Raw genomic sequence first — 26,468 nt, forward strand, 5'->3', positions numbered from 1 at the left:
ACTGATCAAACGACTAATTTCGGTTATAAATAAGTCACGGCAACTAAAAGTACCAAAAAAGCGACTAAAACACGCTGGGCTACAGTGGGCTGGTCATGCGGTAAGGATGTCGGATGAGTGATCAGTAAACACAATATTCTGCAAAAAAAAAACCGACAGCTTCGAGGCAGACCCCAACCCGTTGGATGGGCACTGTTGACAAGGATGATAGAATAGCGGGTGTTAGGGATGATTAGAAAGCGGCAGCCTAAGACCGACAAACATGGAGAAGGATCCTAAATTTGGCACTGATTCGTTAATCGGATTGTTGTCGAAAAAGTGAAGTAAGTCAGTAAGCGTTCTGCTACAAATCCATGTAATAGTACTCTCATAGGAGTGCACAAAATGTTCATAACAAATTCTTATAAAAAGTATGAGGAGTTTTGATACATTTGCTTATGTGGCATCCTGATATTAACACTATTATTAGAAAGTTTATCTTATGTGCATAACAGGATGTTTACACAATATTAGGGAGAGTTTCCTTGTATCGTGCAATTGGAACAGAAAGAAAGTGGGTCAAGCTGTTAGGAACTTCCTACGTAAACAAAGTTTGAGTGAATCACAACATGGCCAAAATAACAAATATCGATGGAAAAATCGTCATGTTTTTCTTTACACCGGTTGTATGACTCCGGTAAATAACAGTTATTAAATGTGGACTAATTCGCAGCTAATTCGTAGCAACCAGATTGAAGCATAAATTGAAGTGCTGTAAATCAATCAAATCAATCAAATGATTCAGTTTAATCTAAGAAAAAAACACTCTCGATCATTCTACAATATTTTAATCAACCAAATTTAATCAATCTGAACCACGTTAAGTGCAAGCAGAGAAAATCCCGCTCGCACCTCTTGGCAACGCAAATTATTGGACTATAACCGCGATTACGGGAGCTCTGGACGTATGTCAATTATTCTGAGCTTTTATGCAGTGCATTTTTCGATTTCGATTATCCTGATAAACCTTTCATAATGATCTGCAATTTTTCCCAGTCAATATAAAAGATAAAAGCGACGATTTTGAGCGTATTTTTTGATTGCCAAAAACACAACGTATCGTAGAGCTTCTGGAATTAAACCGATTTGTCAATTTTTGCCAAAAACCATTGGTAATTTAGTAGTTGGAAATATTAAACGCGTGTTGTTTAGTCTAATTTGGCTAAAATGAAGAGTTCTGCTATCAATAGTGGGATTATATTAAAAGGGTTATATTTACTATGGAACATTAGTTATGAGACTGGATGAAATTGAATTTTTACGTTGCCGGTATTCAATCCATGAGGAATAAAAGCTTTCAACGAATTTTTCGAATATTAATAAATGAATGGCAAGTAGCTTGAACGAAATTCACTCAGAGTCACAATATTTTGCAGTTCCAACGCAACGTAACAACGAGAAGCAAGAACGCACCAATCAATCTGAGTCGAACGAAATGGAACGTTGTTGTCATTCTATATAGAATGTATGGCAACGAATTGACAACTCCGGGCCCGGAGAGGATGTTCATTATAAATTGCACGAAATGGACGAGGACAGGACAGAACAGGACTCGAAAGGAATGTAAACACGATCGAAATACAGCAGTTGCATCTCGACAGACAGAATAATAATAATACAGCGAAAAAAAATATACATATAGGGCAATGCTTACGCAATATGTTCACGGTGTGGGTCGATACAACATTCTCCGTCAGTTGCATGTTCAGTCCGTGGCAGATGACCACCAGCGAGCGCTTGCTGGTATCCACTGGGGCCGTAATGTTGGAGGTCGTAATCCAACCGCCTGCGTATGGGGTGAAACAGTGTGAAAAGAGGTTGTGCGTTAGTTTCTGTTGCTGTTATTGTTGTTGCATTTGTTTAAATTTTGGATGAAGTACAAATCGGTTAAATCAATATTTTCGACACGCACACGCTTGCCAAGTGTGTTTTCGCCTGTGAATGCGCGAAATAGGTTGTGAAATTCCGAACAAAAACCAATATTTAAGCTTAAATCACAACATTAAAAATAGAAAATTAGATCATTGGTTTTGGAGTGTTTGACCACCCCAAGTAATTTGCCACTACATGCTACTAGGTACTGTTGCTGCTACCGCCATCTACATTTCGAAACCGAGAACCGCACGCAGTTGTGCGTGGATCCGCACGGAACTGCAAAGTTCCGTTTCGTTGTCATACCGACGGACCGACCGACCGACCGACCGACTGGTTCGGGTGATGTATTTGAGTAAATATTTTATTATATTCAGAATCCGGTGGCGGTTGTGCCGCATGTTGCCATCAACCGATGCGAAGCGCGGAATGCACACGGCAGTGCGATAAAATTTTACGCTGACAGACTCTATTGTTGCAAATGGGACTCATATGGCGGCTCCGCATATGCCGGGGGGGTTGAGAGATGGTATCCTTTTGCTTTCGGTAGTCGGTTTGCTTTTCTAAACAAGAGTAACGCGTACCAGGCACCGACGTGTATCTCTGCCGTGTAGCGAGGATCTGCTGTTTGCCTTTGTAATTGTGTCGCAGTGCTTCAACATAACTTCAGCTGCTGCTGCGTGACAGGAATCCATCACTACGGTGACAGTTTGCCAAATATGCTGAAACAAACGACCCGAGCGAGCGGAGCGGCCGTATCTTGGGAGCTAATCTATTGTATTTCATGTCGGAACGGAATATAGCTGCCAGAAGAGCGGCCACGATGGATTTCATTTATTGTGGCTTATTTGATTAAACAAGACCCGGCGCGGCGGGGATGGCACAAATTTGAAATTCCCAACATTCAGCCAAATCATCCGATATTGCATTGCATCACCGATCGTGGTTGCCGCAACCGCATTGGCAGTGAGCTTCAAAGAGCTAATATAACGACCGTAATCTCATAAATCTCATAAATTGACGCCATGTGCCTTGGGTTTAGCCAATCTACCGCTGATGAAAAATCAGCTATTTGAAGCATGCAACTGTGGTTCGAAACTCGACCAACCTTAGCCGAGCGGGCGGCTTGCATTTTCCGAATAAATCCATCATCGTTTGGCATAAATTGAAAAACGCGAGTAATGAGAAACAGCTATCCAATCAAATAAATTACGCTAGCCACCGGCCAAAATCGGTAGGCCTTTGTACGTTCGATTTAGAACCATGGCAACTATGGAGCCGGAATCCGAGCCAACCGATTGCAGCTTCCCTGGGGCCGTGTTTTCCGTGGCACGGCACCGACGACGACGTTGACAACCGAAAAGGTCCAGGTCCAGGGACCGTTCAGCTCAGTTTCGAAAATGAATACCGCAGGAGTTTATTTTGTTTATCCGTGGCATACGTGGCGTAGGTTCCATCCCTGATATGAGTGGGAAAATTGGCATCGAAGCTAATTACGAAGCTCACAACGCAACGACGCAGCGCAGGAGGCAGTAGCAACAACAGAGCCGTATAGTAGCCGTGTAGAGGCGCAGGCTAAAACTTACCTTCCGGGCTTTCGGTTGTTCGCGAGGTGGCGTTTTTCACCTGATGACCGCCGACGCTCCACTTGATCTCGGCCGGCGGATTGGACGGTGCGGTTTGGCACTGCAGTGGAACTCGATCGCCAACGCGGGCCTCCGATGGGCCAGAAATGGTGACGTGTGTCGGTGCGACTGTAGGAAGGTGGGAAGAGAGCACTCTATTAACGAGGGATCGTTCGGTACGGGGGTTATTTTTAGATGAAATTGAGTTGTTAGGGTCGTCGTTGTTGTCGTCGTCATTGAAATATATTGGTTTGCACCACTGGACGTGTCCAGGACCTTGGCAGGACGTGGGGCACCAAGCTTTGACCAAACATATTATATCCGTTTTGTTTTATTGTGTTGCTGGAATGTAGCTTTGATTTGGATTTAATTTTAGTCTACCGAAAAACATTTTCAAATGTTAATCGTTTTTGTTTTCTAACTTGTTAAACTTTTTATCTCAATTTTATTTTAACTTAAAATTATTATTTTTTTCGTTTTTAATATTTTTTGTAAGTATTTCTACTGAGTTTAATGTCATTTGAAGCTTATAATATTTTGTATAAATTTCCTGTATCAAAATTGTACCTCAATTTTTCTTGACTTCTTGCTTTCTTCTCAGCATTTTTAATGGCTTCTATCGCTATTTCATCTAAATTAGGTTTATTTTATTTATCATTTCGATTTCGTCTTACACCCATACCCTGATTTCGAACGACTCTTATTTTGTTCGACTTGTTTCGAACGATTTGTTTTGTCCATATGATTTTCCTGGCGGAACGAAGAATACCATCCACTTTCGTTTAAAAAACCAATCCGTTCGAAATATAGAATAGGAGTGTTAATTTGTCTTGAGTTTTAGTCAACTAACGTCGATTTGGGTTTAGTTCAAAAATTAAAGAATAGATTTGTTTTTGTCAATTTTTTTCAGAATTTTGAGTGTTCATCAATTTTATTAAGAACGTACCCAAGTAGCACACTTTTGTCGCTTCTGGTTGCTGCAACCTATTTCTGACTGAAATCCGTCATTAATCGGTTACCACAACTAGCTTATAACAACAGTGCTGGTTGGGTACCAAACGTCGTATTAATTTAAAACCCGACACTCCCAATTTATGCTTCAGTATTCTTTTTATTCTCTCAATTTTTTCAATTTAGTGTCAAACCGGCTTCTTATAAAGCTAACAGAGGAACTTTAGGAATTAGTAAAATGTTGCTCATATGCTACACTTCACTGTGATTAAATTCAAACAATACCCTTCAGCAAACTTTAGGAAAAACTGAAATAAAATTGGGTGCAATTCAAGCGAGATGGCGCAAAATTGAAGCACAATTATAACGCTTTTGAAAAAACTTAATCTTAAATTAGCAAAATTTGCTCATAATCAGTAGCAAATTGAAAAAGAAAAATCAACATCAACAGATCAACTAGGTAAAATTCAATACAAAGTTAATAACAAATTAAAGAAAACAATATTAAAACTCATACGGTACCTGAAGTTTTTGGAGCGTCTTAGTAGAATACGAAACCTAAAAATAAAAAATAAGAAAACTTATCCAATATTGGATAAGTTTTCTTATTTTTTATTTTTAGGTCATACGGTACCGTTTTCTGTCAGTTTTGTGTTATTTTTGTTTAATTTTAATCATATTTCAATTGATTTTGTAGTTTGAGTTATTTAACAGTTTTTCTGTAGTTTTACTATTATAATTTTTTATCTTTTTATGGACACGTCTGTTATTTTTGTTACTTTTCCAGCCGTTTTTGCATTACTTGTATTTTTTGTGCCGTTTCGGAGTAATTTGTATCCTATTTGTTAATCATTTTTAGATCTTCTCTACATGTGTTTGTCATCAGTTTCATTTTTGTCCCATTATTGTATCATCTTATCATTATATTGTGTCATTTGTTGTCGTTTTCGTGTTATTATTGGGTCATTTTGGTTTCATCTTGTATCATAATTTGTATAATTTTGGTGCAGGATGGCGGTTTTTCTAACTCGTTATGAAATGGGAAAGGAAAACGGGAAAGCGACCAACATAGCTTTTACCAGCCCAAGCTCCTACCTAGCGCCTCCACGCGGCCATACCCGGTAATACTGTATTGAGTAGCTAAGCTAGGAGGTGCGATGTCACGAGATTTTCAGATGCAGATGACTGAGCTACGCGACCAAGGCCGTAAACAGGTAAGTATAATATGTTATTTTAATTATTTGTTTCGTTTTAGCTCATTAAGCACCTACTGTACAGACTTTAGCTGTAACATATTTAAATAATGCACATGGATATCAAAGGAAAAATTAAATTAATTATTAGATATTAGATGCACTAATGGAAACTCAAATGACGCAATTATCTTTTTCACTCGAAGGATTGCTGGTGAGATTGTTCTATTCATTTTACATGAATTAATATTAATTTATCTATTCATATGATGTTCAAGAAATCAGGGGTGTTAAATGAATGGCTGGAGGATGGACGCGTGTGGCGTAATCATGTTGATCATGTAACCGGATGTTTATATTGGAAGGGATTCTTATCTATCCGTGAAATGTGCGTAACTGCCTCTGAGTCCACCCAACCCCTTTTGGCCCTTCTTACAACATATACGTGAAAGCTACTCGGTGAACCATTTCGATTCTACAGTCATTCTTCTTTCATACATAGGTAAATCCTTGAAGTGATGGTGGTATACATACATACATGGTATACATACATACATACATACATTCTTAAAATAAAAGATTTTTAACGACGAACTGAGACAACTGTAGGTACAATCGAAACAAAAGACATTTATAACTGAAACTAACATAACAAAATGTTGTAGCTATCCTTGAAAAAGACTTAAATAAATAGTCGAAACGTCGGAGTGAATTGAAAAAGCCAGTTCTAATTTCCGCAAAAGACTGAAAAGGCAAAAAAAAAGTACGATAAAAATTACGAAACTAACAGTCGACAGAGTCTAAAGCATACATTCATAGTATGGCGGTTTTTCTAACATGTCTGTGCGTCTTTTGTGTAATTTATACGTTGTTTTTTTCATTTTATGTGTCATTTCGGTATAGTTTTTGTTCATATCTGTATTTTTTGTATCATTTGTTTCATCATTTATGTATCTTCTTCTGTTTTCTATTTGCATGTATATTTGTATGTTTTTATGTTGTTTTATATATTCGGCTTATTGCCTTTTGAAACTATTTCCTACTGTTCCTAGTGTTTTAGTTTGCCGAAGCTTCGTTCAATACTGCTTAATTTTTACCTATTCATTTGTATCTATTTTTGCACGATTTTGCTTATCTTTTTAGTTTTTATTTGAGTATAACACGTTTGTTATTTCTATTATTATTATGTTCCTTTAACACCTATTTTTGCATCGCTTTTGTATTGTTTTTGTGCCATTTTGGAGTAACTTGCCTGTTATCTGCAAATTATTTTTCGATCTTTTTTATATCTGTTTTTCAATTGTGTCATTTTAGTACCGTTATTGTATCATTGTACCGTCATTTTGTAACATTTTATATCAATTTGAAGTCATTTTTGTGATATTTTTGCTCTACTTTTGATGTCATTTTAGATCTATTATGTCTATCGTGTCTTTTTCTGTAATTTGGATCATTTTAATGACATCTCTGCATCATTTCGTGTTATTGTTATGGTGATTTGTAAGCATTTTCGCGTATGTTTTGTGTAATTTATGTTCCATTTTTGTACTTTTGTGTCATTTTGGTATGATTTTTGAATCATATTTGTATTTTTTGTATCATTTGGTTCATAATTTTTGTATCTGTTTTATATTTTATTGGAATGTGATATCTTTTGTTGTTGTTTAAATCTGTTTTGCCCGTATAGTTGTCGTTGTTGATTTTGGTTAGCGACACTTTAATAGTGCATTTGGATAATGTAGAACGGTTAGTTTCAGTATACTTTGCAGCTTCAGTATAGCTTTTTCAACTATTTCTTACGGTTTAAAACACTGTAACCGCCTTGCCGGCGCTTCGTTTAATATTTCTTCGTTCTTACCAAATCATCATTGTTGCGTCTTTCGTACTATTTTGCTGTACTATTTTTCATTTGATTTTTGTTTTTGATTTTCTTCTCTTTCACTTGCCATCTGAATTTACTATTTTCCCATTTCTGAATTTTCACTATGTTTTCACTTGACATTCATTGCTAGCTGTTCCGGTACTTTCATGTATAGTATTTTGTCATTTTCTGCTATTTTTCCAAAATTTTTGTATGTTATTCATTATATCTAATCCTTTTTTATCACTTTGTCTTTATTTTAATATCATATTTTGCATCATTTTTGCATTTTATTTTTGAGTAACGTTAATGTTATTTTGTATACCATTTTCCCATTATTTGTTGGATGTTTATGTGTTGAAAACTGGCTCAAAAATAAGAAAAACAAAAAAGAAACACTAAAAACACAAAATTGAGTGAAATTCGAAACAGGAATGGCATGAATGTTTTTCATTCATTTTTGTGTTATTTGTGTTTCTTTTGCATCATTTTTTGTCTTATCTTTGAGTCAGTTTTCTGTCGCGGTTTGTGTCATTTTTATATCATTTTATCTACTTTTTTTAATGGCTCTAAAGCAGTCAGCTTTACTTTTGTTTTGCTTGTGGAAGAGTAAATGTTTGATGTGAAAAATGAAAATTTAGATGAACTGAACAAACTAAAAATATAAACTTAGCAAAGGTGAGAGTTGAACTCACAGCTCTCAATCTATCTTCCAATGAGCCATTCTGGTTTTACAAAATCGATGCTTTTACAGGGAAGGCATTGCGGTAATGCGAATTTGTATTTTGTGTACCATCTTGTTTATCATTCTTGTATTCTAATTAATATATACATATGTTACTAAATATCACTTTTTTTGTTATTTTGTGTCATTTTTGTATGAAGCCTGTAATTTTCTTTTTTGTTTTTATCGTTTCTCTTTCATTTTTGTATCTCTTTTGTTTTATTGCAATTATTTTATTTTTATTTTTGTTATTTTTGAGTTTTTGTATAATTCTTGTGTTATTTGTGTAACTTTTGAATCATATATATTTGGATCTTTTTGAGTTATTTTTCTGTCATCGCTTATGTCATTTTTGTCGCACGGTGTCACGCTTATATCGATCCTTTCTGTGTTATTTCTGTATGTTTGTATGTTAGAGTAGTTCAATTTTTATATCATTTATTGTTGCGTTTTGGTATCAGTTCTCATCAGAATAAATTTTATGTCTCTTTGGCGTTCTTTTCATATATTTCTATTTCGCTTTTTGGTTTTTTTTGTTTCATTGTTGTTTTATTTTTTGTATTGTGGTATGTGTATAATTTTTGTATCATTTTGATGCCCTTTTGTATTGTTTTTGTCTCAATATTGCGTTATTTTTGTTATATATGTGCAATTTTGGTGTTGTTTTGATATATTTTTTTTTATCTCTTTATAATTTTAGATACTTTTGTAATATTTGTCATTTCTTTGTTATTGTTATACCAGTTTTTGCATCATTTTTATGTTATTTGTGTGTCACTTTGAAGTAATTTTACAGTAGCTATACTGTTAATGCTAAGTTTTGTAACTTTTTGCTGTCATTTTGTTTGTTGCATTGTTTAGAAGTCATTTTTGTATTGTAATATCATTTTTGCCTAAATTTTATGTAACATCTGCTTTATTTTTTGTAATTTTTGAACTGGCTTCTCTATCACTTTTTGTTTTTTTTTTTTTTTTTTTTGTTTTTTTTTTATTTGATTACAGCTTGGCTCATTCATGACTTCGTGGATCAGGGATATTAATCTGGGCTTTCGGCCTGAGGAACATGAATGGTAACCACTATACTGGTATTTTTTTGTTGAGTCATTTTTGTATTGATTTTGGGATATTTCGGTATCGTTTTTGTATTATATTTGTCTTTTTTTGGTTTTATAGTGTTACATTGGTATTATTTTAGTAGTGTTTCTGTGTCATTTTGGTTGTGTAACTTTTTTAGATATGTGTGATTCAAAATGGCGCAGTTATAATTTGAAGTATTAGTTTTATTTTGCCAAAAAATCGACTAAACTTGTTTCGTATCATTTTAGAATCTTTTTTGTAATAGTTTTGCGTTCTTTTGGAGTCGTTTATGAGTCTTTCTATTAATTTTTTGTGTTGAACTGTTAAAATATTAACTAACTATTAACTATTATTTTCCAGGATAATGGAATCATCAATGACTGGTATGTTTGTTAAACCATGCCTTGACTACGAATGGTTTGGTGCCAGAAATTCTTGCACCAAACTATCAAGAATACAAATTCAAGCCGTAAAATTGGCAGACAATATCCAAAAGTAGTCATTAAAAGCTCAAAATTACGCAAAATACTTACACAACACGCTGAGCGTCACCTCCGTCTTGAGCGGGGCGCTGGCCATGATGTTGTTCGCCTCGCACCGCAGCCGGGCCTTGTTGTCGCCGGCTTCGGCGATGAACGAGTAGATGTTCTCCGACAGGCGCTCCGACGTTCGGTACGCCATCCGAACCTGGACGCCGTTCTTGTACCAGATCAGCTGCGCCGGCGGATTGCCGCCGCGGCTGCGGCAGATCAGCTCCACGCTTTGGCCTCGCCGAAGCGTCTCGCCCTGGGTGTAACCCTCGATGTACGGTGCGCCCGGTGGGTCTGCAATGGAATCGATAAATCAATTTTAATTAAAATTTGTCAAAAGAGAATTATGACGGAGAATGCGGTGACAGCGGAGATGATGGTTCAGCGTTCAGCAGGCGAAATTGTATGAAGGTGTCAAATTGGAGCTCTTTTGTTGTGAAAATTTCGTCGAACAGCCTCGTATCCCCGACCCCGATGTGAGGGAGAGAGAGGGCGGGAAATTCCTTTGCGCCCTGCGGCGTGCCTGGCAGTTAATAAAATAAAGACTGCCGCCATCGTACTGCGAACCGACTCCTGTCCAATCGTGCTTCTATTCGGCACAAAGCAGTGTGATTTTGAAATTAATTTCTTATCGCATTGTTATAAAATTTATGCTCTTAACTTTTCGCACAAAAACGAATCTTGCCACGGTTTTTGTTCCACTGCTACTGGTGCTGCTGCCTTGACTTTCGCCGAGTCTTTTTTACGGCACCATGTCTGATGATAAGTGTACTGTCACATTGGCTTTGCTTCTTACGGCCCATAGACTATGAACAAGAGAGCGCTCCGGAACGAGGAGATCATGCCGCACTTTCGGATGGAATAATTTTACTAAACTCTTTGGCAAGCAGCCAGATGTTTGCTATTTATTGAAGTTATACCATCTTTGCCCTAATGGCCTAGCGAAGAGCATAAAACCATTTTACTGCAGTGTTTATTTTGGGCATTGTTAGGCTGCTGCACAAAGGCGCCAAGTGAATCGATCGGTTGTTATGATGATTTGATAAGAACCTTAGGTCATTCGAATTAACAGTGCCATCGTCGTTGCCTTTAAAAGCATTAAATTGCCATTTCAGCACATTGTTGCCACCCTCCCGGCGGATTCAAATCACGATTCTACTCTCGAATTGAAAAAGAAACATTTAACCCAAAACGGACTCTTCAGATTATCTGCAGAAAGCCATAAATTGGATTATCGTGCCTCGGACATCCGGGAGCGGAAAACCCCACGATGCAAATCACGTCTGCTCCCAATAGCCTGTTTAGTGCTTGTTGGCCATGGATTTTGGATCATGCAACATTTATTGCTACCGCTACGACCACGACCAGGATGGCCACCAACGTGAAGAAATCGACGTCAAAGGAAAATGCTCCTGCTTTCCACAGGATTTTACGTTCAACCACCACATCAAACAGCAGCAGTGGCAGCAGCACCCGATCACGAATCTGCCCTCGCCGAACTTTCACGTACAAACTTATCTCATTTACAGTGTTGCTTTGCAACCCTCAAATAGCCATTAAATCGCGCTTGTCTATCGCGCTAATAGCACGGTTCGCCGATGCCGTTCGGTTGAGTAGGAAGGTTGGGTTTGGTTGCAATTTCCCTTCCGATCGGCTTCGGTCACGTATTCCCTACACCGCCCTACCACCGTACTACAGACTAGGACACGAGGGAACGCCTTGGAACGGCCAGAATCGACACGACTTGACACTATTGAAAACCACTAAGAGCCACTCAATCGGTTTTCTTATTTGTGCAGGATTCCCTCCCCTGCCGCCGTCTCGTCACCCAACAATGGGTTGTGCCATTTTGATTGCGCGCAGGAGGAAAATCTTCGTCCCCGTAGTGGTGCAGTGGAAATCTTGACGGATTTCATCGCCGTAAATGTGCTGCTGCTGGGTTCAGGATCGGCTTTGGTACTATGCGTTGCACTTGCTTGCTTGCGTCTATTTTCGAATTTTTTCTTGCTCGTTGTCGTCCTTGCCTATAGTGACACGACGAAAGTGCATGCAAACAGTCAGCCGTAACTGCTCGTGACGGGTTGCATTAGTGGAATCCAGCCGAAGTAGGTTAGTACGGTATACAGCACCGAGGAGCGGTAGGGGTTTTCGTTTTTTTTTCTATAGCAGGCTGCAGGCGGATGTGATGTGCAATAAAAAATAACGCAAAAATGTGTGAAATCCTTCCATGGTAAGTAAATCGAGAAGAACTTATTAGTGGTTTCTCTCTTTCCTGATAGATTGTCGAAAACAGGCACTAGGCAGTAGGGGATTCAACTTTAGTCCTTTACTTAGAATTGGAGTTTTCAAGATTCAAACCAATATCTGGAGAGCATGGCGGGTGTAATAGACTTTTCCATTTGAATGTTTTAGAGCGTTATCAGCCTGTAGAATCACTTTTTCGTGCCTCTACTCGTATTGCGGACGTTTTTCGCGCAGTGCTTGGCTCTAAACCAAAAGTATTTCCACCAAAACAAAATCATAAGTGTGTCAAAGCAGTTTGTTTATCATATGTCTACGCTGCTTGGTTTATGACATTTTCGATTCAAGCAGAAATTATGGTTTTTGAAGGACCAGATGAAAACATAACACAGCCAGAACCAAAAGAAAACAATACCTTTAACCTCATGCTACTTAACACTATGCAATTCAATCCGTGAATGCATTCACATCTATGACTTGAGAATACACACTCACTACAAGCAATTAGGACTTGTAAAATGCCATTCTAAAAAAAGCCATCACTAATTGTTATCAAATCATGATAATGGTCATCTCTGCCCCTGCGAACGCTGCCTGCCGATTAGCGGGTAATACAATTTTACACCAACACAAGGATCACAGTTCCCTCCTTTCCTGTTTCCACCGACTGCACGCTACAAGCCGTGCTCGGAATCACGAAGGAACAGAAAAAAAAGAGAAAGAAAGAAAAGCACTATACCATTTTGCCACCGGCTGACTGTCCCGGTTACAATTACATCCTCTAATTTTAATTACTCCTTGTAAAAGCTTCAAAGAATGCGAAAAAAAAACTCCGTGACTCAGCACTATTAGCCGGAACAGCAGAACCCGCCAGCCAATAACTACTAATTATGTAAGGCTAACCCGTCTCCTCCCATTGGATTACAATTTCCCTAGCTCCGCTTGTTTCAGTACGGTCCGAACGAATACCGGAAATGCTGTCGCCGCCGCCTCGAGAGAGCCGGATGTATGCTGCTACAAAGTTCGATAATCTAAAGAGCAGGGGTTCGGGGGTGGGGAGGATGATGATTGCAATGCAATGCAATAATGGGGTGTGCGGGAGACGATAGAAATCTACTTACACAGCACGGAAAGCTGCACCGTCGCCTGCATCGGTTTGTCCGGACTGAGGGCCTTGTGCTTGGCCTGGCAGGTGTACTCCATGTAGTCATCGTCCGAACCGGGCTTTATCCGCAGCTGGGACGTCACCGTGTATCGCTTGCCCTCGGTTTCCAGGACCTTGTTCTCGATGGAATCTGTTGTGAAGAAGAGGAGGAAAGATAAAATCGTGAGTAAAATCATATCAGATGTGATCCCACTTGGGATATGGGCGAAGCTAAATGAAGTGAGATTCATTTTCTTCTCTTTAAATGTGTGTCAATTTATCAGTCCGAAAATTGAGAGATTCGGGTAAGCACCTTGGATTATTTCTCTTGAGTCTTGACCACCGTGCTTTTGTTCCGGTGACGCTTAAGGATCAGGTGTCTGGTGAACTTAAAAAAATATCATCCACAACCCACGCGTGCTGGCCGCTGAACTTTCTATCACTGACCGAGACACAGAGAAAGTCATCTCCGTTTCATGATGACGAAATAATTTAATATAATATAATGCAGGGGAGTAGACTGTTTATCTTGTCGCTCGACTCGGGAGGGTTGCTCAGCTGCTTGTCGGTAGTAGTAACACAGTATTAGTAGTATTAGTCAAGTTGGGATCAACCAAGGCAACCAGGGGGTGGAAACGAATGCGAAAAAGATGGGCCGGGTTTGGTTTTTCTTTCAGCTGAATGTTGTTCTTTGCCGTAGGCTGTTGGCAATAAAATCGAAAGACGATACCACTCGTCATTGAAGACGCTTTATTTGCTGGTAAACTTTGGACGACCGACTTGAAATGTCTATCATCCATCCGGCACGTAGGAACGTAGCTGCTGCGAACAGGGAAGAATTCTTCTGCCGCTGCTGCTGTCGGGTTTTTGAAGTTTCCTTTTTTTCGCTCCCCGTTGCGTTGTTGCTAGCTGGTGCAAAGTGTAACGTGGATACACAAAAGAAAAAGGATAGATTGTTTGGAATAAAGGTAAACGTTTATGCGGAATGAACTGAAAATTTCCAAGTTTTTCTTCCCTGCAACACTCGCTGTTGGGGTATTCAAAAATTAATCAAAGAATGTGATCCGATATCGACCCGGTGCGGCTGAGGGTTATTTTATCTGGAGTCTTCCTACGTAGACATCCCAGCAGCTGAAAAGAACCGAAAGAAGTAGGTCTATATTGATCAACGTTTTGGTAATGAAATTTAGGTGCATCATTGTATTGACTTTTTTATGAAAAAAAAAAGCTTCTACAGATTGACGTCAGCGTTTTAGATTGAATTTTCAACTCTCGTGTATTCCGTGGGAAGTGTACGGCAACAAGCGATTGTTGGGAGGCTCTAGCAATGTGTATGTTGTCTGTTATAGCAACACCATAAACAGCAAATGGATTGTCTGTTCTAGGGGGATTTTCGACATAGACATCGAGGACTGGATCTGCAACAAGCTGACTCCAGCCAAGATCCTATGTCAGATCGAAGAAAAGTTTTCTTCCTCATTCATTGAATGGTGTGACCTAGTTTCAGAAAATTACTCCAGCGTAACGTCCATGACGTAATAATTTACGATGGTCTTAAATTCGAGCAACTTAAGGCTGTCTACTTCATATTACTTTCATATGACCCAACATTCTACGAAATTGGACCATTCATTGTGATATACTGATTTGAAGTATAATTGTATTACAAGTAACATGTGGACAGCTATTTAAAATATCAATTATCTAACGTCCTCTGCATTCTTCTAGTTCCTTTTGACACTCTACTTTACAGTTTTTTGCATGCTTGAGAACAATACAATTGAAACTAGGTATGTAAAGAATTACAAGCAACTAACTGACGCAAAGCAGCAAATGAAACGCTCAAAAACTTAAAAAAAAATAAAATTAAAAAAAAAATAAAAAATAAGAAAACTTATCCAATTTAATTCTACTATGTGTATTTTATTCAATGACAGATACGTATTTCGCCTACGACTTGCAGGCTTCCTCAGTGTCTGTTTTCGAAAAAGAAGAAGAACAACGCTCAAAAACTATTCTCGGATAAGACAGTCGCTGATTTTCCTCGCTTTGAGATCTGCTGCGTCACGTCACATGCATAAATATCCCTTCAGCTTTGTTTCAGTGCAAGACAACAGTTCCGAACAAATTGTTGCTGTATATGGATACAATCTGGCAAAAGGAAAGAATAACCGGTATCTTTTCTATGACGTTTCACTTTCAGGACATCAAATTGGACTAGATTAAATGTTTAAAGATAAAATCGGTTGAAGAAAGGGGTGGTTTTGAACTTTAACAAAGTTGTTTACTTTCAGGACATCAAATTGGACTAGGTTAAATGTTTCTACGATACAATCGGTTGACAAAAGGAGTGGTTTAGCATTCTGGTGTACTTCCCAAGCACAGAAATCAAATTGGTATAGGTTTAATCGTCGTATCTTCGACTTGTTAGCAGGGGGGTTTTGTTGCCTTTTTCGTAAAAGGAAGCAAGGCGAAGTAAATGTGTGGGGTAATTGGATCTTGAAACTTTTCGTTTATTTTCACTGCTTAGTTAGTGATTGTAGATGAAAATTACAATAGAAACCACATAATTGCTACAAATATTATTAACTAGAAGTACCAAAACTGTGTTACTTCGGAAGTCATAATCTCGAAAATTTCAAGTTAAAAGTCGAATAATTATAAAGTGGAAAATCGAAAGATTGATAATTCAACTGTGTAGTGGGCAAGCAGGGATGCCACATATAATTCTGTGATTTTTGTTCGGAAAATCAGACAATCTTTACGGCGAGGAAAAATATCTGTGCAAAAATCTGTCCAAGGCAAAACAATGAGAGTGAAAGAGATAGAGAGTCATTTGGCTGACTATTTCCGTCTCTTTCACTCTCACATAAAAGCTAAAAAATCTGTTTAATCTGTGTAATTTGGTTAAAATCTGTATTCTATGCATACAGATTCTGTGCAGGCGATTTCTTTCAAATATCTGTTAAACACAGAATAATCTGTGCATGTGGCAACCCTGTGGGCAAGTCGAAACGTCAAAAAACCGAAGCCGAAGTTGGAAAGCCGGGAAGTCGTAAAAGCCAAAAGTCGAAAAGCAAATAAGTCAAAATATTCAAATTCATACTATCGAAATGTCGAACAGTCTAAAAGTTGAAGAGGCGATAAGTAAGAAAAACAAAAAGTTAGGAAATCGGAAAGTCGAAGAGCCGAAAAATCACAAAGCTGGAGAGTAGAAAAGTCGGAAAGCCTGAAATCTGATTGTTCGAAAGTCGAAAATCGAACGTTGAAAGTGAAACGTTAAAGCTCGAAAACTTGAAAATTGGAATAGTCGAAACCTCAAAATATCGAATGTCCAGAAGTTGGAAAATCAAAAAGCCAAAAAGTAAAGAAATCAAAACGTCGAAGAGTCGAACAGGCGAAAAGTAAAAAAAAATCAAAAAGTCGAAAAGCCGAAAAGTAGGAATGTCGAAAAATCGAAAGGTCGTAAGTCGAAAAATCGAGAATTTTGAAAATAGAAAAACTTAAAATCATGAAAAGTTATAAAACCGAAATTCGAAATGTTGAAAGTCGAAGAGATGAAAAGTCTGAAAGTCAAAAAATGGAAAAGCTCTATCGAATACTCGAAAGTTGAAAAGTCAAAAAGACAAAAAATCAAAAAATCGAAAGGCCGAAAAGTTAAAAAGTTGAATAGTTGAAAAAGTCGGATTGTCGAAATGTCAAAAGTCGAAGAACCAAAGAGTCATAAAGTTTTGATATCGACGTGCCAAAAGTCGAACAATCAAAAATTTAAAAGCAAAGAGTCGAAAATTCAAAAAGCTGAAAGTCGAATAGTCGAAATGTTGAAAAGTCGAAAAATCAAAGAATCGAAAAGTTGTATGAATAAAAAAAAATTGCTTTGCGTTTTTCGTGCAATATGGAGGAAATAAAGTAAGCTCTTTTGGCCGACTATGTCGAAGAGTGCAAAAGTTTAAAGTCAATAACCAAAAGTCCAAAGTTGGAGAAAGTTTTCTTCTTTTCTTTAATTTCAAGCCAAAAGTCGACAATCAATCGGAAATTAAAAATCGAAAATTGAGTCTAAAATCGAAGGTTAAAAATGAAATTTAAATCCCAGATGGCAAAAGTCGACAAGTTGAAAAGATGAAGTCACCAAAAACGGGAAAAGTGAAAAAGCCGCAAAGTCGAAACGATAAAAATTCGGAATGCCAAAAAATCGAAAAGTTGAAAGTCCAAAAGTTGAGAAATCGAAAAGTCAAAGAGTAAAATAAACGAACAGCCGAAAAGTGGAAAAGTAAAGTTAAAACTCTAAAAGCCAAAAAATCGAAAAGCCGAATGTTGACAAATCATTCAGCTAATCGAAAAATTAATAATTCACTTGTGTAGTAGTAAAGTCGAAAAGGTAAAAAGCCAATAAATTGAAGTCAAAAAATCAGAAGGTCGAAGAGCCGGAATGTCGCAAAGTCGGGAAGTCGAAAAATCGAAAAGTCGCAAAGTAAAAAAATCAAAAAAATCGAAAATTCAAATTATCGAAAAATCGAACAGTCGAAGAGTCGGAAAGACTAAAAAGGTTAAAAAATCGGAGTCAAAGTCAAAGAGACGAAAAGGCGTAAAGTCGGAAAGTAGAAAAGTCCGAAAGCCTAAAGTCGAACAATTTTAATAAAGTCGAAAATTAAACGTTGAAAATGAAACGTCTAAACTCAAATGGGAAAATTGGACCAATTGAAACTTTTCTATCTCTGAAACTTTAATGTCATACCTTCAAACAATCGAGCAGTCGAAATTCTAGAAGTTCAAAAATCAAAAAGCCAAAGAGTAAAAAAAATCGAAAGGTCGAAGAGCCGAAAAGTCAATAAGTCGAAAGTCAAAAAGTCGAAAAATCGAAAAGTCGACAAGTTAAAAGTCGAAAAACTGCAAAACTGGAAAGTCGAAAAGTCGGTAAGTCGAAAAGTTGGTAAATCGAAAAGCCGTAATATTTAAAAGTCAAAACCCGCAAAGCCGGAATTCGAAATGTCGAAAAGTCAGAATTCATCAACTTGGAAAGTTGAATAGTCGAAGAGCTGTGAAATCAAAAGGTTAAACAAATGGAGAAATCGAATACTTCGTAGTCGAAAAATCAAACAAAACAAAAGGTTGAAAGACTGAAAAATCGTAGTCGAAAAGTCGAAAAACCGAAAAATCGCAAAGACGAAGACCTATAAAATCGAAAAGTCAGTAAGTCGAAAAATCGAAATGTCGAAAAAAATGGGGGGCTCCGTAACCACAAGGTTATCGAGTCTGCTTTGACAAGCGAGTGGTCGTGGGTTCGAATCCTAGTAGAATCAAGCCATTCCTTGTCAAGTGACTTTAGCATGGGTTCATTCTCAGGCCCCTCATTTACCCTTCCTTCATGCTGAATACTATATTTACCCTCTGACGCCTCTTGACAGTGCAAATGTTCCTCCTATAGTTGAGTGTACTGGTCAGAGGTACGAATGAGTCCTCACCAGGGACGGCAATAATATGGGGATAGTACTGGCAGCGAGTAATAAGTGGGTAAAGTAGATCAATCTTTGAAGGAAGGGTAAAGCCCAATACACATAAGCACGCATAAAATTTAATAAGCATATCACCCATTCAATAGCGATTATAGCAAAAAGAAATGCAGTGCAGGTCATACAGCAAACAAATGGGCGATATCACAATAGATCAACTAAACTGGTTGCAGTGATGAGTCCACAATGGAAAAGATGTCGAAACATCAAAAAGTCAAAAAACAAAAGTAGAGAGTCGAAAATTCGAAAAGTTGAAAGTTGAATGGTTGAAATGTTGAAAACTCGAAAAGTTTAGAAATCAAAGAATCAAAAAGTCAATTTGCCGTAAGAATAAAACAGTTTGATCTTGTTGTGATTTTCTTATGTAATATGGGAGAATTAAAGCAAACTTTTATATTCATAAGGTCGAATGAGTCTAACAGTAAAAAGTAAGAAGTCAAAAGCCAAAAAGCGAAAGTCGGAAGTTAAAAATCGAAAGTTTAGTCGTAAATTGAAAATGAAACGTCAAAATCCAAATGGCAAAAATCGACAAGTTGTAAAAATGAAATCACGAAAATTGGGAAAGTCAAAAAGTCGCAAAGTTGAAACGTAAAAAATTCGGAAAGTTGAAAAATCGATAAGTTTAGAAGTTGGAAAATCAAAAAAAAAGTTAAAAGGTAAAAAAATTGTATAGACGAAAAGTCAAAAGTCGAATAAGGCCATTACAAATATTTTTTAAAGTTTATGTCCATCCGATGCTGGACAACTGAAGGGGTGAGGGGCAAAAAAAACCAAGAGATTTTTTCAATCACCCGAAAAAAATAAAGATTTTTTACTTGAAGTTTAATCGTGAAACCCAAATCTATTCTTGCTTTTCATATACACGTTAGCCTATTGCAAATTATTTATAAGTTTTTGTCACCCCCCTTGGAAATTGGCTTGAAAAATCGGGGGGCAAAAAGTAATTTGTAGGATATGAGGTAAATTTTTTTTTATAAAATCAACAGTCTGAAAAACTCGAAAAATGAATGTACGAGTTGAGTTAACGCTTCTAGCACGAAATAGAAATGTCTAATTTTCGTAGATTTTTGCATGGAAAATAATAGCAAGAAGAGATTTGATTTTCACGTTTAAACTTTAAATAAAAATGCTTAAAACATAAATTTCCGATATAATTTCAGCAGAGCGATAGAACTTCAAAATCCTCTGCTACTGCCATGCTTGTTCTTTATAACCAAAGAGCTGAAATCCTGGTATTTGCATTAATCTGGTTTAATCTTTGAACGAGATAATTGAAAACTGACAACGAACATGCAACAAAATGGCAACAAAACGAGGATGAAACGAGCTACAAAGCATCAACAAAGAAGACGACAAAAACAGCAAAAAGTCGCTGAAAAAAACGAGATGTTAATAACGATAGCCTCGCGACGAAAATACGATGAAAAGATAGCAAAAAGACCATGACAAAAAACTGTCGTGGAAATGACAAAAAGACGACGAACAGGTGTCGAAAAGATAACAATAAGATAACGAATAGGCAGCAAATAGAGTATAAATAGATGACTGGCCACGTGGTGCTAGTCGATGCCAGACAAGACCATAAATAGGCGACAAAGAGGTGACGAAAAAAAGACGGAAAGATTATGAAAAATGATAATTTGTAGGCAAAAAATGACGGAAAAATGATGCAAAGATGCCGAAAATACGCAACAAGACAATAAACAACGACGAAAAGCTTGTAAATAGATGCGGAAAAAGCGAAAAAATGACCATCGAAAGGAACAAAACGGCAAAATAGCATAAAAAATGCTAAAAAAGACTATAAATGACAAAAAAAGACGCCATTAGGAGCAATCAAAAGCGCAACAAAAGACGATAAAAAATGAAAGAGACTCTCGAAAGAGACAAAAAATAAAGATGTAAAGATGACCTAAAACCAGATGGTAAAAAGAATCAAAAAACGCTTACCAGACGCTAAAAAGACGACAAAAAAAAACAAAAAGACGTCAGAGTACACAAACAATGGAATGAAGACTTTAATCAACCCTAAAAGTTGGCACAGGTTTTTAGACAAAAGTATCGAATAGTCAAACCGGCAAACAATTCATACAAAATATGCAGATATGTATTTTTGTATGTAATACAGTAAATTTTTAGATTTTTAGAGCCAATTTTGAAAGGCGGGGACAAAAACTTTAAAAATAATTTGCAATGGCCTAACTACAAATTCAAAAAGTAAAAAATCAAAACTGATAAAATATAGCAAAGTCAAAAAGCCGACAATTCGGAACGAACTTTTCAAAAGGGCCAATCAGCAAAATGTAAACCAACCGAGGGGTTCTTTCCCTATGCTAGTCCAGCAGAAAATAACCCACACTCGGTATGTTTACATTTTGCAGATTTGCCCTTTTGAAAAATTGGTGCCGAATTTTAAAAATTGAAAGGTCAAAAGTTGAAAAATCGAAACGTCACAAAAGCATCGGAAAGTCGAAAAGTCAAAAAATATATAAAATGGATATTCAACAGTTACCTCCCAGTTGGTCTCGAGGTATGATGCTGGCCTAATAAGCCAGTCGTCGTATGTTCGAACCTTAGCTGGGAGAGGCTGTTAGAGTCAATAGGATCGAAGCAACTGGCCCTGCAATTGTCCTGTACTCTAATAGCTAGCTACGAAGTCTGTCGTAAAAAAACAGAAGGTCAAGTTTCGATAACCGAATGTAGAACTTAGGCTTTGCTTTGCTTTGGATAGTCAACAAACCGAAATGTTGGAAATTAAAAAATCGAAAGCCTTAAAGGTCGATAAGTCGGAAAATTGAGCGTCGAAAAGTCGATAAGTCGAGTAAAAAGGGCGAAAAGTCTACATTTGCAATAGTCCAAGGTCGAAAAAGCAAGAATTATTCTACTGATGCTGTGATAAAAATACACAACCGTTTGCCATGTGCTTTTGTATGTGTGTTTGATGGTCCATACGGAAAATGAACGCCGTCAGGCAGGCTACTCATACGGTATCCGGAGCAATCAGTACCTATTTTCAGAAGCAATGGAACAATGGAGGCGGGTAGTACTTTGATGCCGTTGGCATCAGCTGGGAGATATAACTTTGATTTTGATAATTCATTGCTAACTTGTGCTAGTCAAGTCAACTCGTTGGATATATATTTGCAAGGAGCGGCATCCCTCGCTTGTTCAATAATATGTTCGCAAACATTTGCCAACAGAACTGGGTCAGTAGCAGGGTAGTAGTCCTGCCACCAATCGGGAATTCTGCTGTTATTTCAATCACTATAATTTAAATCGTACACTATCGGAAAACTTTCTATTTGCATTGAAATTAATCGAAATGTACCATTTTGTGGTGCTCTCAAGCCTAATGAGCGAAAACCGCGAGATTATGTCATCCTTGCTCCGACCGACAACATATCTCGTGGTGAACCCCAGCAGCAGCAGCCTGTGCGGTGCGCACAAAGGCAACAAATTGAATTTACTATCTTCATCACCTGTGTCGCGCGACGACCATCGCCCACACCACGGAACGGACGGATGCCGCAAGCTATTCCTTAGAGGCGCCTTTGCACATATTAATTGAAACGGATCAAAGGCGGACGGCTTTCCCAGGGCAAAGTCGAACCGCACGCAATTGGCAGCTTAACCAAAGCTTTCTCTCCTATGAAACACACGCAAATCTTGTTGATTCAGCCGCTTTATAGTCTAATCTGTTTAGTGCCTTGCCACTTGCCGACTACTACTAACCACGCACTAGGACCGCCACCCGCTGAGAATAACAGCGGGAGCACATTCGTGGCCGCAATAATGGATCGTGGAGGGCCATGTTCGGGTAACACCTGGACATTGGAGTGTATAAATCACACACACGCTCTCTCGGTCGGAAAACGCCACCGCGCCGTGTCCTCGAGAGCCCGCAGCCTAGGCGCTGATTATGTTCAAACAAATGCCGTTCTGTTCGTGTGCGCTGGGGCCGTGGAGTGCGCGCCCGGTACCGTGTTGAGTGGGTCTGTTGTTATTGTCATTAAGTTGAGCCGAAGCGTCGTGGGTAAATGCAATCAAAATTCAATTAGAGTCACGCCGCCACTTTCGCCTTGGCATCGCAGCGCCGGGTCGTTGGCTTGGCGTGCGGTGTGTATAAATCTGTGACGACATGAGCCTCGACGGTGACGGTGTGAAAGGTAATTTTTAATAAATCTAACCGTCTTGTTGAGAGATAGCATAAGACGGTAATTGAGCCCCTCGCAAACGGGAGCTGAAGTTTATGTGTTGTAGGATATTTGCTTGGTAATGAAAATTTGTTGGATTGATTCGAACATGCTGAGCTGTTGCGTAATTTCGAGCCTTTAGCACGTCGTGGGTTGCGATATCCTTGCTAATTTAAAACAAATGAATAGCGTTGCTTGATTTTCATTATTCAACCGCATTTGCTGGATTCCAAACGCTGGTGCTCGTCCGGTTCGAATCACTGAGCATCGAGATAGAGCTGTGGAGTTTATGTTTCAGAGGAACGTGTCTGTGTGTGTGTGTGTTTATGTGTGCGGGGTCAAGTTAACAATTAGCGCTCAGCAGCATCATCAGATCAGCGGGTGTATGTAGTTCATCTGGTGCTATTCGAACGGTGCAATGGCGTGTGTGAGATTCGAGCCAAACCAGTGGAAACCAACCTATTAACTCTTGCGCCACTGTACCTTCCTCCCGGTGCTCAGACGGACAGAGCCAGGTCATAAAATATGTACGGAATCTCACGTCAAGAGCAGAATTAGTTTTCTACAATCGACACTGATGAGTGCTCGCAAATCACGCGGATCGGTAATGGACGTATATCAGAAGGATTCCGACCGACGCACGGACGCGATGTGAGATAACACGTGAACAGATTATTAATTCATGTGTAAAAACATATTCGGCATATCACGGATGAAGCTTTCAGCTGAAGTGCATTACTCATTAGCCGAACGGTATCTGCTTAAGATTGCAGATTGTATGGTCAGTTATCATGTTTACACTTCCGTGAACATTTAGTTACAATGTTGTATCACCGGAATAGAGCAACCGCATGCACTTCGAAAGATGAACAACCATGCATCTCCACTTCGAAATGACCTCTCCCGGACCCGGACCACTTTGACATCAACCGAAACCAAAGGTCACAACGCCGACTGGAAAGATTCACTTCCGTATGGTTGATTATTTATTTTGTCCCGGGTAGTATTTGAATTTTTCCGAGACCGACCCAACACACAATGTTGAAAGTCACAGAAGCGGAAGTACGGCCCATTCCGCTCGCTTCCCGCACCATTGCCGTTATTGTTTCCACTCTCTGTGGGTTGCAATTAGAGGTTAAACGACTGGAAAAAGGATCTTTCGTTAAGGGGCACACCGGTCATGCGTACCTTTCTTCACTTTCTTTGCGTTTATTCTCTATGCCGTCGCCAGTTCGACAGATTAATCGTTTCAATTGCGGTGATGGTTGCCTCCCGTTTCCAGAAAAAGGTCATAAACCCAATTGGCCTCAGTGGCTAATGCTGGCGGCATCGGGAGCAGGGGACGGAAATTGGGAAGGCGTCAATGATGGCTATTTTGTTCCGCACACGTACTGTACCGCAACCAGGTTCGGGCTTAGAGGATGGAAAACGGAACGTGCTGCGATGATAATGATGGTAACAAAATGATAATAAAAAGATAGCTGTCAAAGTTCCTCGCCGTAATGCGCCAGCAGTGTCGGTTGAGTTGATGGCCAACAGTGAATGAGTTTCTCTCATTCTCGGGTTGATTGCGTTGTGACCCGGTCCATCACTAGCATGGGAAAGCCCATCAAAGACTAGAAGAAAACCACTTTGAATTGTCCTGTGATACAGTTTAGGCTTTCAGTGGTCGTACGGTGGCGAAAAAAGTAATAAACTAGAAAAGCCTGACTGCTCCCGGGCGGTAGTAGTCGTTGACAAAATTCAATTGAGCCGGGGACCATTGTTTCAGGAGATGAAACGAAGCCCATAATCAGTGTCGTAAATGTTTTGCGCGAAATCGGCAACATTGTGTCGTGGAACATAAAACTGCTGCTCGTGCTTATAACTGCGCAAAATTTGGCAGCAGTTCGTGAAAGAGCTTCAGTTTCACTCCATTTGCAGCCAGACCGGAGCACACTATGCAAATTACTGTCTATCGAAAGGATCGACTTCTCGGCCAGGCTTTTCGCTTGGCTTGGAAAGGAATCGCAAATTGATCGCCCCGCTGACAGCGGCATTCGCAGGCGAAAAACCCATCCAACCGTATCCTGATGGATTGTAAAGTTTGATTAATTACGCCGGCTATTGTGACCGATGGATGGACGGATTCGGCGGAGCGCAAGTAATGCCTTTAATGGGCGGGGTGGGGTGGCATCAACCGAGGCGCGCGCGCGGGCCTCCATTATTCCGGTTGGCTCTAATGGACAATTTAAAAACAACTTAAACTGCCGAAGAAGATTCCGCTGGCGCGCTGCCACTGGTCACGGGCGGGAATGGGCTGCGTTTGGTGGCTTTCGATGCCGGGGCAATTTAGCGACTTGAAGGTCTTAGGAAAATGTGAAAAGTTGCGATTGAAGATACTAAAAAGCAGCTTGCTGGTGTTTGAACGGTTACAACGTTGTTGATAACCGAAGGTTGCTGGAACGGAAAATATGCTTTACCTGTATTATGGTTGTTGTTATTCTTATGAGTATTAATGATCGGTTCTACATCAAGAAATAAAAAAAAGTCATTAGCTGCCAGCCTATATTATATAACTTGGTGTTTAATAAATTCATTTCAGGAAGCTATTATTTCTTGTTATTTTTTCGGTTGATTGAACACTGCTGAATAAATTAACCGAAGCTTGCAACTGCAAGAAAACAATTAATCTTATTCTTTTTCTTTTTTGATATGAATGCATATTTTTACTTCTGAATTTTGACTACCAACTTTGATTTTTCGCTTAATGCTACAGACTTCACTTACTTTATACTTTATACTTTATACTTTATACTTTATACTTTATACTTTATACTTTATACTTTATACTTTATACTTTATACTTTATACTTTATACTTTATACTTTATACTTTATACTTTATACTTTATACTTTATACTTTATACTTTATACTTTATACTTTATACTTTATACTTTATACTTTATACTTTATACTTTATACTTTATACTTTATACTTTATACTTTATACTTTATACTTTATACTTTATACTTTATACTTTATACTTTATACTTTATACTTTATACTTTATACTTTATACTTTATACTTTATACTTTATACTTTATACTTTATACTTTATACTTTATACTTTATACTTTATACTTTATACTTTATACTTTATACTTTATACTTTATACTTTATACTTTATACTTTATACTTTATACTTTATACTTTATACTTTATACTTTATACTTTATACTTTATACTTTATACTTTATACTTTATACTTTATACTTTATACTTTATACTTTATACTTTATACTTTATACTTTATACTTTATACTTTATACTTTATACTTTATACTTTATACTTTATACTTTATACTTTATACTTTATACTTTATACTTTATACTTTATACTTTATACTTTATACTTTATACTTTATACTTTATACTTTATACTTTATACTTTATACTTTATACTTTATACTTTATACTTTATACTTTATACTTTATACTTTATACTTTATACTTTATACTTTA

The 26,468-nt window shown here is 38.0% G+C and overlaps 1 protein-coding gene across 1 annotated transcript in view; it reads right to left on the reverse strand.

Annotated features, from left to right (window-relative positions):
- Positions 1 to 26,468, reverse strand: part of LOC128735135 (nephrin) — a 103,835-nt gene that overhangs the window by 62,022 nt on the left and 15,345 nt on the right. Inside the window, exons 3-6 of the mRNA XM_053829631.1 lie at positions 13,235 to 13,408; positions 9,876 to 10,166; positions 3,498 to 3,665; positions 1,694 to 1,825 (exon numbers count right to left, since the gene is read on the reverse strand). Coding sequence (XP_053685606.1) covers positions 1,694 to 1,825; positions 3,498 to 3,665; positions 9,876 to 10,166; positions 13,235 to 13,408 — 765 coding nt within the window. The remainder of the gene's footprint in view (positions 1 to 1,693; positions 1,826 to 3,497; positions 3,666 to 9,875; positions 10,167 to 13,234; positions 13,409 to 26,468) is intronic.

Source organism: Sabethes cyaneus, chromosome 2 (assembly GCF_943734655.1).
Source record: "Sabethes cyaneus chromosome 2, idSabCyanKW18_F2, whole genome shotgun sequence".
Lineage (NCBI taxonomy): Eukaryota > Metazoa > Arthropoda > Insecta > Diptera > Culicidae > Sabethes > Sabethes cyaneus.